This window comes from Phyllobates terribilis, unplaced genomic scaffold (assembly GCF_046119375.1).
Source record: "Phyllobates terribilis strain yellow unplaced genomic scaffold, ASM4611937v1 Scaffold_5__5_contigs__length_657084704, whole genome shotgun sequence".
Lineage (NCBI taxonomy): Eukaryota > Metazoa > Chordata > Amphibia > Anura > Dendrobatidae > Phyllobates > Phyllobates terribilis.
In genome coordinates, this window is record NW_027362765.1 from 129,174,864 (window position 1) to 129,191,167 (window position 16,304).

The 16,304-nt window shown below is 42.8% G+C and overlaps 1 protein-coding gene across 2 annotated transcripts in view; it reads right to left on the reverse strand.

Annotated features, from left to right (window-relative positions):
• The window catches only part of OSBPL2 (oxysterol binding protein like 2), a 104,441-nt gene that overhangs the window by 50,141 nt on the left and 37,996 nt on the right, over positions 1 to 16,304 (reverse strand). For both annotated transcript variants that reach the window (XM_073682993.1, XM_073682994.1), the window contains exon 2: positions 9,701 to 9,850. In XM_073682993.1, the coding sequence (XP_073539094.1) occupies positions 9,701 to 9,737 (37 nt within the window). In that variant the 5' untranslated portion in view covers positions 9,738 to 9,850. The remainder of the gene's footprint in view (positions 1 to 9,700; positions 9,851 to 16,304) is intronic.

A 16,304-nucleotide genomic window follows, 5' to 3' on the forward strand; every position in this document is an offset into this window, starting at 1 on the left:
ATACCTGGACGTGGCAGAAAGATGAAGCGGTCACCAGATTTCTTAAGTGCAGTTGCTCAAAAACCCTTGAGTGACAACTAAACACCTGTAATGAGATTTGGTGGCAGCAGACATTGATGTTTCGGTTTGCTCAGTGAGGCGCGTACTAAACATTGAAGGTCTCCAGGCCTGAACAACCAAACATACACTTCTACAGACCCAAAAGCAAGAAAATTTGTTCACAACCATAAAAATAACCCACAGACATTTTGGGTTTCTGTTCTATGGAGCAGTGAAACAAAACTGGTACTTTTCGAGCTTCTGAAGCAGCAGTAAGTCTGGAGGAGGAGGAATGAAATATACACTGAAAAGAACACGATGCCTACACCGACGCATGGCCGGGGCTCGGCGATGCCTACAGTGAACAATGATGGTGGTTTGGTGATGCCTACAGTGGACCATGGCAGGGCTTTGTGATGCCTACAGTGAACAATGGCAGTTGGCTCGGTGATGCCTACAGTGGACCATTGCAGGGGCTCGGTGATGCCTACAGTGATGCATGGCAGGGGCTCGGTGACACTCTGGGATTGCTCTGCTTCCTCTGGTACTCGAAATCTGCAGCGTACGGAGGACAAGATGGATTCAATCATGCATCATGAAATCTTAGGAGAAAACACCATGCCTTTGTGAGGAAGCTGAGGTTTTGGGTGTTATTGGACCTTCCAACAGGACAATGATCCCACCAAGGCTTATTTTTAGAGGAAGTCCAGGAAGACCCAAGTGACCGTCCTAGCAACGCGACACAAACCACATAGAACATTTTTGGTAGGATTTGAAGAAAGCAAGTACAGCAGCAAAACACAAGAATATTATTTAACTGGTCGCCATTGCCAATGAGAATTGGCTAAGATTTCTCAGGAGCACTTCCAAAAGATGGTGTCTCGCCATGCATCACAGCCAAGAGGTTCTCTACTAAGTACAAAGGACGCTTGTCATGAAAAGGGTGAGTAATTCTGAGACTGGAGTATTCAGTAAAAGTATCCTTTTGTGTTGAATTTTGAGAAAACACTTGTTAAATTAGTTATTTTGAGCTACGTACATTGTTCTCATTTGACTTGCAATAAACCAACCGCACAAAGTTTGTAAATATTGATAAGCTAAATTTACATTGTGGGGTGAATACATTTTTAATAACACTGCTCAAAAAAGTAAAGGGAACACTTAAACAACAGAATATAACACCAAGTAAATCAAACTTCTGTGAAATCAAACTGTCCACTTAGGAAGCAACACTGATTGACAATCAATTTCACATGCTGTTGTGCAAATGGAATAGACAATAGATGGAAATTATTGGCAATTATCAAGACACACTCAATAAAGGAGTGGTTCTGCAGGTGGGGACCACAGACCATATCTCAGTACCAATGCTTTCTGGCTGATGTTTTGGTCACTTTTGAATGTTGGTTGTGCTTTCACACTCGTGGTAGAGACGGACTCTATAACCCACAGAAGTTGCTCAGGTAGTGCAGCTCATCCAGGATGGCACATCAATGCGAGCTGTGGCAAGAAGGTTTGCGGTGTCTGTCAGCGTAGTGTCCAGAGGCTGGAGGCGCTACCAGGAGACAGGCCAGTACACCAGGAGACGTGCAGGGGGCGGTAGGAGGGCAACAGCCCAGCAGCAGGACCGCAACCTCCGCCTTTGTGCAAGGAGGAACAGGAGGAGCACTGCCAGAGCCCTGCAAAATGACCTCCAGCAGGCCACAAATGTGCATGTTTCTGCACAAACTGTTAGAAACCAACTCCATGAGGGTGGTATGAGGGCCCGACGTCCACAGATGGGGGTTGTGCTCACAGCCCAACACCGTGCAGGACGCTTGGCATTTGCCACAGAACACCATGACTGGCAAAGTCGCCACTGGCGCCCTGTGCTCTTCACAGATGAAAGCAGGTTCACACATGTGACAGACGTGACAGAGTCTGGAGACGCCGTGGAGAGCGATCTGCTGCCTGCAACATCCTTCAGCATGACTGGTTTGGCAGTGGGTCAGTAATGGTGTGGGGTGGCATTTCTTTCGAGGGCAGCACAGCCCTCCATGTGCTCGCCAGAGGTAGCCTGACTGCCTTTAGGTACAGAGATGAGCTCCTCAGACCCCTTGTGAGACCATATGCTGGTGCGTTTGGCCCTGGGTTCCTCCTAATGCAGGACAATGCCAGACCTAATGTGGCTGGAGTGTGTCAGCAGTTCCTGCAAGATGAAGGCATTGAAGCTATGGACTGGCCTGCCCGTTCCCCAGACCTGAATACGATTGAGCACAGACTGTCCAGGAGTTGGCGGATGCTTTAGTCCAGGTCTGGGAGGAGATCCCATAGGAGACCATCCACAACCTCATCAGGAGCATGCCCAGGCGTTGTAGGGAGGTCATACATGCACGTGGAGGCCACACACAATACTGAGCCTCATTTTGACTTGTTTTAAGGACATTACATCAAAGTTGGATCAGCCTGCAGTGTGTTTTTCCACTTTAATTTTGGGGGTGACTCCAAATCCAGGCCTCCATTGGTTAATAAATTTGATTTCCATTGATGATTTTTGTGTGATTTTGTTGTCAGCACATTCAACTTTGTACAGAACAAAGTATTCAATGAGAATATTTCAGTCATTCAGATCTAGGATGTGTTATTTGAGTGTTCCCTTTATTTTTTTGAGCAGTGTATATTAGAATCATTTATAGATACTCTGTCACCAAACTGTTTATATGTGCATGTTCTGTATGACTCTTTGCAAAGACAAGTCCGCACACACAATTAGCAAGCCAGACCGTTCTTCCGATACCGAAAAATCACTGGACATATAAGCACTCTTGATGCAATTTCCAAAACGTCTGTCTCTCCAGCTCTATTCCTCCCCCAGTGCCGCCTTCTCCGGCTTTACAAAAGAGCTGTCCGTAGAATAGGAGAAGGCGGCACTGGGCGAGGAATAGAGCCGGAGCGGTAAAAGCTTGGCAAGTGCTTTGTCACATGGGGAGCACTTCAGCATCATTTGTGCATTGACAGAAATTTCTCGGTAACGGAGGAATGGACTGGCTAGCTAAAGGTAAGGATGGAGTTCTTTGCAAGAGCTACTTGCTCATATTAATAGTTTGGAAGATAAAATCCAGCTGACAGATTCCCTTTAATCTAACTAAAAATGTCTGGCTTCCTTTGGTGCTTCACTTGCATTATTTCTTTTGTTGTGTAGAGAAAACGTCCTGACAGGCCCACATTGCACTATGGAATTCTTGGCACCTCAACTCCAAAAGATAAACTACATCACATGTTCATCATCCACAAGGAACAAAACATTTACTGTATCCAAGATGCCCGGGTGCATGGACATTTTATGGTGAACTCAGTGGACATGACTATGTAGAGCCACTGTTTAGTACCGCGCCCCCCTAGCCATGTCTAATATGGCCCCCACTCTGGAAAGGGCAGTACTGACGCTGATTACAGAAGCATGGACGAAGGAGACTCAACGGTGTAATGTTCCATCTACCGCCAACCAAGATGGCACCGGCCAATTCTGAAAAGCCTGGTAGTGATGCCAATGAGATTATCCGGTCATTTATGACGTCTTCTCTACACAACATAAGGAACAATGCACCAATGGAGATCAGATATTATTAATATTGTGCTGATATTGTTTATAAGAGGTCTGTGCTTTATGAATTATCTACTGTGATAGGTTAACCTTCACCTTTTGGCGCCTTAAAAGTTGTGTATAAATAGTTGGACTGCACAAGGTCAATGTTGATTTGAAGAAGAGGTACAAACAGCGCGAAACGCGTTATCTATTTGGCCAATAAGGGACTGAAGCAATGTACCTGATTAGACATTTGTGTATTGGAAAAGCATAACATTCTTGGAGTCTTATCCAAATTTTTCTTTCAAACCAGGTTTGGATGATCCAAATCGCAATCGCACGTGGTTGCAGCATTCAAAGGATCTCTTCCAAGAAAAACACGTAGGTTGTTGTGCTTCAACACAAACTAATAAGGTGAGCACCATTCTTTGGGAAGTACCCTGTCAAGTACAGCCAGTGTAGAGCCCTGTTACTCATTTTTCAGAGGGGCCTCCCCCGGAGCTTCACATCAACTGATAGGGTCTAGTCACTGCAGAATAGTCATAAAAGCTATGGACAGTGACCAGTGGCCCCCAGACTATAACTCTCAATATTCTAGGACCTGCTGAGTGTCATTCTCAAATTGAAACCATTATTGTACGACGGTGGCTCACATATCATGTAGCTTTTCATGGACCCTGGAAGGCAAATCGGTTTTGAGAATTTTGCAGAGTGATGTCCCCCCTTCTTTCCGGCGGCTCTGCCTGTATATGACTCTGTAAATGTGGAATAGTACTCATGAACCAGGAGGCTTAAGATGAGCAGGACCATGGGTCAATTTCACATAGAGGAGACTAACATAGAATTGTAGGAGAACCTACTTCCTTAGGTACAAACATCAATTTGCAGGATTTATAAATATGCTGCATTCATAAAGAAGCACCCAGCAACACAAACAAAACTCCAAGCACAAGCCATTATTAAATTATATAGATGTTCTGGTACGTCCCTTGTCTTTACCTATTGTAGTTGATGTGCCATGTAAGGGTTGCCTGACATCCTCAGTCAGTCTTGCACTCCAAAATGGTATCCTAATTCCAACTACATTTCCCATGATGAAGAGTCTCAGTGTAATCTATGTGATGTACAGAGAAGAGTCTCATGTGACGTATGTACAGAAATTTCAGTGTATTCAATGTGATGTATATACAGCAGCTTACATGTATCCTATGTGTTGCATATACAGCAGCTTACGTGTATCCTATGTGATGCATATACAGCAGCTTACGTGTTTCTTATGTGATGCATATACAGCAGATTACATGTATCCCATGTGATATACAGTTGAAACCAGAAGTTTACATACACTATATAAAAAGACATCTGCATGTTTTTCTCAATATCTGACATGAAATCAGAATAAACCTTTCCCGTTTTGGGTTAATTAGGATTACCATAATTTTTAATATTTGCCAAATGCTAGAATAATGAGAGAGAGAATGTTTTAAGGCATTTTTATTACTTACTGCAAAGTCAAAAGTTTACATACATTTCATTAGTATTTGGTACCATTGCCCTTAAACTGAATGACTTGGGTCAAACGTTTGGGATATCCTTCCACAAGCTTCTCACAATAGTTGGTTGGAATTTGGGCCCATTCCTCCTGACAAAACTGGTGTAACTGATCCAGGTTTGTATGTCGTCTTGCTTGCAACCGCCTTTTCAGCTTTGCCCATAAATTTTCAATAGGATTGAGATCAGAGCTTTGTGATGGCCACTCCATAACATTGACTTTGCTATCCTTAAGACACTTTGTTACCATTTTGGCAGTATGCTTCGGGTCATTGTCCACTTGGAAGACCCATTTCCGCCCAAGCTTTAACTTCCTGGCTGATGTCTTGAGATGTTTCTTCAGTATTGCCACATAATCTTCTTTTCTCATGATGCCATCTATTTTGTGAAGTGCACCAGTCCCTTCCGCAGTAAAACAACCCCACAACATGATGCTGCTACCCCCGTGTTTCACAGCTGGGATGGTGTTCTTAAGCTTCCAAGCGTCTCCCTTTTTCCTCCAAATGTAACGATGGTCATTATGCCCAAAAAGTTACATTTTCGTTTCATCGGACCACAAGACATATCTCCAAAAATTAAGGTCTTTGTGCCGGTGTGCATTTGCAAACATTAATCTGGCTTTTTGTGTTTCTTTTGGAGAAATGGTTTCTTCCTGGCAAAGTGGCCTTTCAGCCCATGCTGATACAGTATTCGTTTCATTGTGGTTATTGGCACAATCTTACCAGCTTCCACCATCATCTTCACAAGTTCTTTTGCTTTTTGCCTTTGGGTTGATATACACGTCGGACCAAAGCACATTCATCTCTAGGACACAGAACCTGTCTCCTTCCTGAGCAGTATGATGGCTGGACATTCCCATCTGGTTTGTACTTGCGTATAATTGTTTGTACAGATGATCGAGGCACCTTCAGGTATCTTGAAATTGTACCCAAGGATGAGCCAGACATGTGCAAGTCCACAATTCTCTCCCTGATATCTTGGCTGATTTCTTTAGACTTTCCCATGATGCTACACAAAGAAGCAGTGTGTTTCAGGTGTGCATTAAAAACATCCACAGTTGTGTCTAACTCAGATGTTGCAAAAAAAACTATATCAGAAGCTTCCAAACACATGACATCATCCTATGGGCAGTCCAGAACTGTTTAAAGGCATAGTAATCTTAGTGTATGTAAACTTTTGACTTTGCAGTAAGTAATAAAAATACATTAAAACATGCTCTCTCATTATTCTGGCATTTGGGAAATATTAAAACTTATGGTAATCCTAACTGACATAAAACGGGAAAGGTTTATTCTGATTTCATGTCAGATATTGAGAAGAACATGCAGATGTGTCTTTTTATATAGTGTATGTAAACTTCTGGTTTCAACTATATATACAGCAGCCCAAGTGTCTCCTATGTGATGTATATAGCAGCCCCAGTGTATCCTATATAGTTATATACAGCAGCCTCAGTGGACCCTATGTAGTTACAGTGGTGTGAAAAAGTGTTTTCCCCCTTCCTGATTTCTTATTATTTTGCAGGTTTGTCACACTTAAATGTTTCAGATCACAAAACAAATTTAAATATTAGACAAAGGTAACACAAAATGCAGTTTTTAAATGAAGCTCTTTATCATTAAGGGAAAAAGGAATACAAACCTACAGGGCCCTGTGTGAAAAAGTGATTGCCCCCTAAACCTATTAACTGGTTGGGCCGCCCTTAGCAGCAACAACTGCAATCAAGCGTTTGGGATAACAGCAATGAGTCTTTTACAACGCTCTGGAGGAATTTTGGCCACTCATCTTTGCAATATTGTTGTAATTCAGCCACATTGGAGGGTTTCCGAGCATGAACCGCCTTTTTAAGGTCATGTCACATCATCTCAATCGGATTAAGGTCAGGACTTTGACTAGGCCACTCCAAAGTCTTCATTTTGTTTTTCTTAAGCCATTCAGAGGTGGACTTGCTGGTGTGTTTAGGATCATTGTCCTGCTGCATAACCCAAGTGTGCTTCAGCTTGAGGTCAAACAGATGGCTGGATATTCTCCTTCAGGATTTTTTGGTAGACAGCAGAATTCATGGTTCCATTTACCAAAGCAAGTATTCCAGGTCCTGAAGGAGCAAAACAGCCCCAGACCATCACACTACCACCACCATATTTTACAGCTGGTATGATGCTCCTTTTCTGAAATGCTGTATTACTTCTACGCCAGATGTAATGGGACATACACCTTCCAAAAAGTTCAACTTTTGTCTCGTCAGTCCACAGAGTATTCTCCCAAAAGTCTTGGCGAGAATCAACATGTTTTCAGGCAAAACTGAGACGAGCCTTTATGTTCTTTTTGCTGAGCAGTGGTTTTCGCCTTGGAACTCTGCCATGCATGACATTTTTGCCCAGTCTCTTTCTTATGGTGGAGTCATGAACACTGACCTTAACTGAGGCAAGTGAGGCCTGCAGTTCTTTGGATGTTGTTGTGGGGTATTTTGTGACCTCTTGGATGAGTCGTCTCTGCGCTCTTGGAGTAATTTTGGTCGGCCGACCACTCCTGGGAAGGTTCACCGCTGTTCCATGTTTTCACCATTTGTGGATAATGGCTCTCACTGTGGTTTCACTGGAGTCCCAAAACTTTAGAAATGGCTTTATAACCTTTTCCAGACTGATAGATCTCAATTACTTGTTTCTTATTTGTTCCTGAATTTCTTTGGATCGCAGAATGAGGTCTAGCTTTTGAGGATCTTTTGGTCTACTTCATTTTGTCAGGCAGGTCTTATTTAAATGATTTCTTGATTGAGAACAGGTGTGGCAGTAATCCGGCCTGTGTGTGGCTAGGGAAATTGAACTCCGCTTCCCAAAGATGTGATAAACCACAGTTATAACATAAATTAAGGGGGGGGCAATCACTTTTTCACACAGGGCTCTATAGGTTTGGATTTCTTTTTCCCTTAATAATAAAGACCTTTATTTAAAAACTGCATTTTGTGTTTACGTGTGTTATCTTTGTCTGATATTAAAATTTGTTTAGTGATCTGAAACATTTAAAGCGTGACAAACATTCAAAAGAATAAGAAGTCAGGAAGAGGGAAAACACTTTCACACCGCTGTATATACAGCAGCTCCAGTATCTCCTATGTGATGTACATACAGCAGCCTCAGTGTCTCCTATGTGATGCATATACAGCAGCCCCTGTGTATCCTATGTGATGCATATACAGCAGCCCCTGTGTATCCTATGTGATGCATATACAGCAGCCCCTGTGTATCCTATGTGATGCATATACAGCAGCCCCTGTGTATCCTATGTAATGCATATACAGCAGCCCCTGTGTATCCTATGTAATGCATATACAGCAGACCCAGTGTATCCTATGTGATGCATATACAGCAGCCCCAGTGTATCCTATGTGATGTATGCACAGCAGAGCCTCAGTGTCTCCTATGTGGGGTACATTCAGCCGTCTTGGTGTATCTTATGTGATGTACATACAGCAGTCTCTGTGTCACCTATGTAATGTATATATAGTCATCTAAGTGTATTCTTTGTGATGTGTACACCGCAGTCTCCTATGTGACTATGTATACAGCAGTGTCGGGATATCTCATGTGATGGATACAGCTGTCTCGGTGTATCCTTTATGATGTAACCTCTGATGGTCTCACCTACTATCATTGCTCTCTTATTAAAGCAGAAATAACAGACAGTTTGATAAATCTGGGCAAACAGAAAAAGTAACCAATCACAGCGCTGCTTTCATTTGTCAAAAACAGGATACAAAATGAGACCCTATGATTGGTTGCTATGGATGGAACTGAGGTGGGATTAAATAAACAGTGGGAAATAACATTATATTTGCAAAAAAAAAAAAAAATGGATGGAGCGCTTTTTTAAAGGAAATGTACCAAAGGAAGCCATATGCATCAATGACAAGGCCCTTTGTCAAACAGTACCATGGCATCTAAGGGGTTTAATGATCAGACACAAACTTTATTGGTATCTGGTCAGTGTCCGATGCCCAAAGCTGTTTGCAACAGCCTGAACACTGGCTCTTTACATTGCCTGGCACTACAATCTTCCTCTGAAGCTCCATCAGAAAGAGTCGTCTGAAGAGCCGCTGTCAAAACACCACACCGCGATCAATTAGGGGTTACGTAATAGCAAAAAGTAAACAAGTGTACACGCAATCTGCTGTCTCTCCTCTGCACCATCTTGCATGTTATTTCAGTGAAGGGGATAAGCGGCGTTCCAGTGTGTTGCCGCTTATGTTGGGGCCAAACAACAAGTAACCTTCAGATCTGCCCAATCCTTTAGGCCTTTAGACTGCAGATGCATCCTGACATTCAACGGGATCTGCCACCAGAAATCTCTAAATTTTAGTAAATGCGAAAAAGAAATCGATCCCTGGGACACATCTTTATAGCCCAAGATATATCTGCACCATGTCCCAGGGGAAATTCTACGCTACAGTTTCCAGTAAATCTTCAGCATCGTGATGTGCGGTTTAACACCGCTGATCTTTTTCACCTGTCACACCAACATGTCACCTCAGACGTGACCTCTATTTACCTGTGACGGCATCAAAAAACTCCTCCTCGCTGTTCATCCTTCTCTGCTGCGGTTCCAACTATCCAGACGGTTACTGCATCTTCTTCACGGCTCGATCCTCCTGCGGGGGGGGCGACGTCTGGGAGAACTCCCACCTCACACCCACTGCAACTGGAAAAGAAAGAGGATGAGGTGTACCCAAAATTCATGATAAAATGCCATACTTAAGATATAGACAGCTCAGGGATCAATAATGGAATCAATATCTGTCCCCACCCTCTATGAGAGCATGGAGGTTTCTGCCAAAGTCAGCACCATTTCTGTCCGGTAGTTGTGTTTTCCAGCTTGGCTCCATTAAAGTGAATGGAGGTGGGCTGCAATACCGTACACATCCTGGGGACCAAGGTGTGGCACTGTTTTGGGGAGAAAGCTGTTATTTTTTTGGTAATCGTGTACAATCTCTTTAAGGCATACCTCCAAACATTCCTGCTTTCAATGGCACTGTCAGTAAATTGAACCACAAAAACATGGTTTATTCAGATTTGAATAAAAGTGGCATTTCTGGTCAATTTTAGGGGAGACCTCAGAGGGAGCTTAAAGGCTTTATCCTTTTTATCAAACTTTTTCCCCATAAAAAGAAAAGAAAACCTGAGCTTTACTTACCCTTCCCAGGTTATGTGCTGTGTCTCTGCCGCTGTCTGGTTCTCTGTAAATTAGCTGCAGTGGTAACGTCGTCATGTCAGCAGCGCTGCAACAAATCACCGATGTTGACAGCACGAGCTGCTGAGCTCCATGATTGACTGCAGCGCCAAACTACAGAGATGGGGCAGTGCTGGAGACACAGAACTAAACCCAAGGTGGGTTAATGAAGATCAGTTTGTTTGGGTTTTTTACACCTAATTAATGACCCATTAATTCCTGGCTCAAAATAGGAACAAATTAGACAATCGCAAAAAAAATGCAATTCCTTTAAATATTTAAGCATGTCCCTTTAAGAGAGTTCTGAGCTCTCAGAGTCACTGCTGATCTGGAACTTTTATCTGGAACAAAGTGGTGAACACTGGATCGGCCGCCCGCTGCGATGCGTCAACCAGCGAGCGCCTAGTAAAAATCCCCTGAAGGCAATCGCATTAAGATTCGTCGTCTTCACCATCTTTTGCTTTTTTCCCCCCATAAAACGATATTTTATTTTGTAAAAGTTTATATCTCACTATAGTTTGCAAGCAAAGGTATCCATGACAACCTGTGTTATTATAATGGGGCAGCCATTTTAATTTCCCCAGGGAGGAGATGGTTGGGGATGGGGAGGGGGCAAGTGACAACTCCAAAATACATCTTAGACAAAACAGAAAAATAGAAACAGATTTCCCCCGGGCCAATCCGTACAAAGAATAGAGATCTTTGTGGCTGGCAAGCGGAAGGGAATAGTAGATGTAGCAGACGTGATCCGGTTATCGGTAATGTCAAGCGCCTCGGCGGCTGTTTACACCAACCCTGCCCGAGGAGTTTTCAATTAGACAGGCGAGGTAATCACCACGTATAAATCTTCAGGTCGTCCGTTTCTATAAAGTTGTTTGAAAAAACAGAGAATGAATGAATTTGGGTGACTACCAAAAGTATAACTTCCACAATGGGTTGCCAGCCTCCTAAGCCATAAATCTGCAGAAAGGGGCATTCCCATGTCAGAAGTTGGCCTGCTGCTAAGATCCCTGGGTGGTCCAACCTTTGGGACGAGAGCATGAAGTGGGCGCATGGCTGACGGTTTTACCTCAGCGGGTGGCACAGGAACATCACTGTGGTGGGAAATACTAAAGTGAACACAATACTGAGGCCTCGTCATTCCCAGGATCGTCGGGGTCACAAAGCAGTGATGGTAGTAGGCCATTACTTACTGAAATGAGAAAGCCCCTTCAATCAGAGATAAATCCCACTATTCCCATATTACCCAAATTGAAAAGTGTGCAGACAGCCCCTTTAAGAACTTTAAAGGAAGTCTGTTACCCCCCAAATCTTCAATTAATCTCTTAGAACAGTCATATCGGGGACTTAGTAGCTATAAAAACTTGGCCTGTACTATGGATTTTACGGATTTTGCTGTTAAGAAGAAAAATAAAAGGATTAATATGTAAATCAGGGTTCCTCAGTGCTTCCTTAGTAAACCCAAGGGCCCTGTTCACCATTATCATGAGGCACATTGGCCCTAAGCTTGATTGATAGTGCTCGGTTGCCCGCGTGCACACTGACACATAGGTTCAGCGTAAAAAATATGATCATACATACAGTACAGACAAAAAGTTTGGACACACCTTCTCATTTAAAGATTTTTCTGTATTTTCATGACTTTGAAAATTGTACATTCACACTGAAGGCATCAAAACTATGAATTAACACATGTGGAATTATATACTTAACAAAAAAGTGTGAAACAACTGAAAATATGTCTTATATTCTAGGTTCTTCAAAGTAGCCACCTTTTGCTTTGATGACTGCTTTGCACACTCTTGGCATTCTCTTGATGAGCTTCAAGAGGTAGTCACTGGAAATGGTCTTCCAACAATCTTGAAGGAGTTCCCAGAGATGCTTAGCACTTGTTGGCCCTTTTGCCTTCACTCTGCAGTCCAGCTCACCCCAAACCATCTCGATTGGGCTCAGGTCTGGTGACTGTGGAGGCCAGGTCATCTGGCGTAGCACCCCATCACTCTCCTCCTTGGTCAAATAGCCCTTACACAGCCTGGAGGTGTGTGTGGGGTCATTGTCCTGTTGAAAAATAAATGATAGTCCAACTAAACGCGAACCGGATGGAATAGCATGCCGCTGCAAGATGCTGTAGTAGCCATGCTGGTTCAGTATGCCTTCAATTTTGAATAAATCCCCAACAGTGTCACCAGCAAAGCACCCCCACACCATCACACCTCCTCCTCCATGCTTCACGGTGGGAACCAGGCATGTAGAGTCCATCCGTTCACCTTTTCTGCGTCGCACAAAGACACGGTGGTTGGAACCAAAGATCTCAAATTTGAACTCATCAGACCAAAGTACAGATTTCCACTGGTCTAATGTCCATTCCTTGTGTTCTTTAGCCCAAACAAGTCTCTTCTGCTTGTTGCCTGTCCTTAGCAGTGGTTTCCTAGCAGCTATTTTACCATGAAGGCCTGCTGCACAAAGTCTCCTCTTAACAGTTGTTGTTTAGATGTGTCTGCTGCTAGAACTCTGTGTGGCATTGACCTGGTCTCTAATCTGAGCTGCTGTTAACCTGCGATTTCTGAGGCTGGTGACTCGGATAAACTTATCCTCAGAAGCAGAGGTGACTCTTGGTCTTCCTTTCCTGGGGCGGTCCTCATGTGAGCCAGTTTCTTTGTAGTGCTTGATGGTTTTTGCAACTGCACTTGGGGACACATTCAAAGTTTGCCCAATTTTTCAGACTGACTGACCTTCATTTCTTAAAGTAATGACGGCCACTCGTTTTTCTTTACTTAGCTGCTTTTTTCTTGCCATAATACAATTCTAACAGTCTATTCAGTAGGACTATCATCTGTGTATCCACCAGACTACTGCACAACACAACTGATGGTCCCAACCCCATTTATAAGGCAAGAAATCCCACTTATTAAACCTGACAGGGCACACCTGTGAAGTGAAAACCATTTCCGGTGACTACCTCTTGAAGCTCATCAAGAGAATGCCAAGAGTGTGCAAAGCAGTCATCAAAGCAAAAGGTGGCTACTTTGAAGAACCTAGAATATAAGACATATTGTCAGTTGTTTCACACTTTTTTGTTAAGCATATAATTCCATATGTGTTAATTCATAGTTTTGATGCCTTCAGTGTGATTGTACAATTTCCATAGTCATGAAAATACAGAAAAATCTTTAAATGAGAAGGTGTGTCCAAACTTTTGGTCTGTACTATATTATTTATATATATATATTTCGTAGGGTATATGCAAGAATAACAATGCCCTAAAGGATACCTGGCAGTCACTTAATCCTATCGCGGAGGTGGGCACCCCAATATTTAACGATATGGTGCCCCCTGCTCACTGTCAATTTCCCTGAATGCCCTAATAAACACCCCAATAATACTTCAAATATAAAGTAAACAAAGTGCTAAGTAAATACTTGGGTTTTAGAAATGAGGTATATCAACCATTATTAATCATAAAAAAAAACTTACGGGGTAAAATATGGGTACAACATCAGGGGATAATCAGCAACAGATTACACGTGGGGCATGAATGGGGACTAGCAATGCCCCAATATACACCATCTTCTGCCCTACCTTGCTGCGGAGGTTGGCACCCTAATGTTAAACGGTATGGCGCTCCTGCTCAACGTCGGTAACCCTGAGTACCCTAATGTTCACCCTCACTATGATTAAGAAAAAATGGTAGGTTGGGCATATATATGAAGTATAGCAACCAAGTTAAACACATACATATGTACTTTCATTATTCTCTGCTTGACAAATACCAGCAAACATATATGAAATGTCTAGGCCATAACAATGATCAAATATAGAAGGGCTTGACACCTTATTGGTCCCTTAATATGGACCACACATGTATTCTATACAGACCCATATCATTGTAGTTGTTCCTGGTGGACACCTTCAAATAAATTTGGCATGTCTCAATGGAAGACTAACAAATAGAAACCCCCCAAATATGGACACAGTAAGAGAAGAATGACGGACAACGCAAATGATAACTGTCATTCTTTTCTTACAAGGTCTATATTTGGGGGGGCATATATTTGCAGTCATAGAGATCCCCTGTGTAGGATGAGGATCCCCTTTAAAGAATGGCTCATTTCACATAATAAATGTAAAGCTCCCCCCCCACCATGTGTATTTATAGGCCTAAGCCAGGGCTCTTGCTGCAAGTGTCCATGACACCGTGGGCAATTCCACAACTTCACTGGAATTCATGGCAAACCCTTCACCCTGACCCCATTCGTCTGATATGAAGATTATACGAAAATGCAGATCAGAGGGGGCCGCACATAACAAAACATGGGCTTATCTAGCGGCCACGGTTCATCATTTATATATAGCCCGTGGGACGTAACTAATGGTACAATGTGAACAGTTACACATGGAGATAAAGGAACTTCTTACAAAAGTATATATCTGGTCCTGGAAAAGCTGGGTGACTACTATATCACAATTATAGCTCCTACTGAGGCTGTTCCTCAGTAACCCCGCCGCAGGGAATCTGTACCGGTCTTCCCCCTCCCGCACACCATGGGGGTCAGCCACAACTAGCACTAACGAGACTCGCATGTATAGTAGGTCCCAGTGGGGCAGGACTAGGCAGGGTAAGGTTTCCATTTATAGATGAGACATGTGGGAGCCTTGTGCGCCGCCGGGGTAAACACGATCGTCTCTGCCAAGTGAGACACTATGGTAAAAAGTAAACAGCAGCATAGTCACTGCATCCAAGCAGAAAGTAAGAACGTGTATACAAGAAATTATGTAAGGTCAGAACATGCGATACCCGACAGTGACCCTGAAAGCAGAAAATGATGACTACGTTTATGTCTGGCCACAGACATCTTTTTTCCTTTAAATCATCCATGTAGGAGCATATGTAACTAGTTCTATTCTGAGCTGAGGGTTTTCTACAATGTTATCCAGTCTCCCGAGTTAAAGGGTTATTGCCATCATCATAAATGGGTACTATGAAATAGTTCTTGTAAAAACAAGCAATTTTGCAATTTAATGCTTATTAAAATTTGCAACCATGCTTGAGATATTAATACGTTACATTTCTTTTGTTTACAGCTTGTTGCCTTGGAGACCGACCACTACAGCTAGAGCGCTACAAGCGCTTTTCTACTGAGCTTGTAAACACTGTTTTTAAATTGGGCAGGCTCGCTGGAGCGCACCATTACTTCCTAATCCCGGCCAGCTTCAGCGCAGTGCTTACAAGCTAGATCACAGTGGTGGTCGGTCTCCTAAGCAACCAGCTGTAAACAAACAAAAAGTAAAGTAATATCGCAAGAGCAGTTGCAAATTTTAATAATTGTTAAATTGTAAAAGTGCTATCAGACATTAACCAACTGTGAAGATGAGAATATCCCTTTAAGCACATCAGCACTGAATGCACAAAACTCTCTGCAATTTTGCAGCAATGTTTCAGGCTGTGTGGGTCACATTATCTACACTGGATACAACTGTATCTACTGAGAGAAGGACTATCCAAGACCACTGAACATACAAGAAAGTCTTTCTAGTCGCTGACAGAGATCTTGAAAGAAATTGTCATAGAAAACTGTAAGCCATTTATATAGTAATTAGGTTTTATTAACATAAAAAAAAAGTTCCAATTTTACATTTTTCACTACCTGCAGTTACCACTAGAGGGAGCTCACTGCATACTGTTTACATACAGAACTCAATATATATGCTGTAAGCTCCCTCTAGTGGTGGCTGCAGGGAGAGAGAATTTTATCATTTAAAAGGGAAATGGCCTCTTCAGAGAAAAAGAGGACTTGAACTCTACAGCACCACCTATTGGAAGCAGCAATCCTACAAGTCACTATCAACCCTTTAACAAGTCGTGCAATATGAATCAGAATCTCAATTTGCAGATACGGTGTTTCGGGATGTTGGCCCTCGTCAGTGC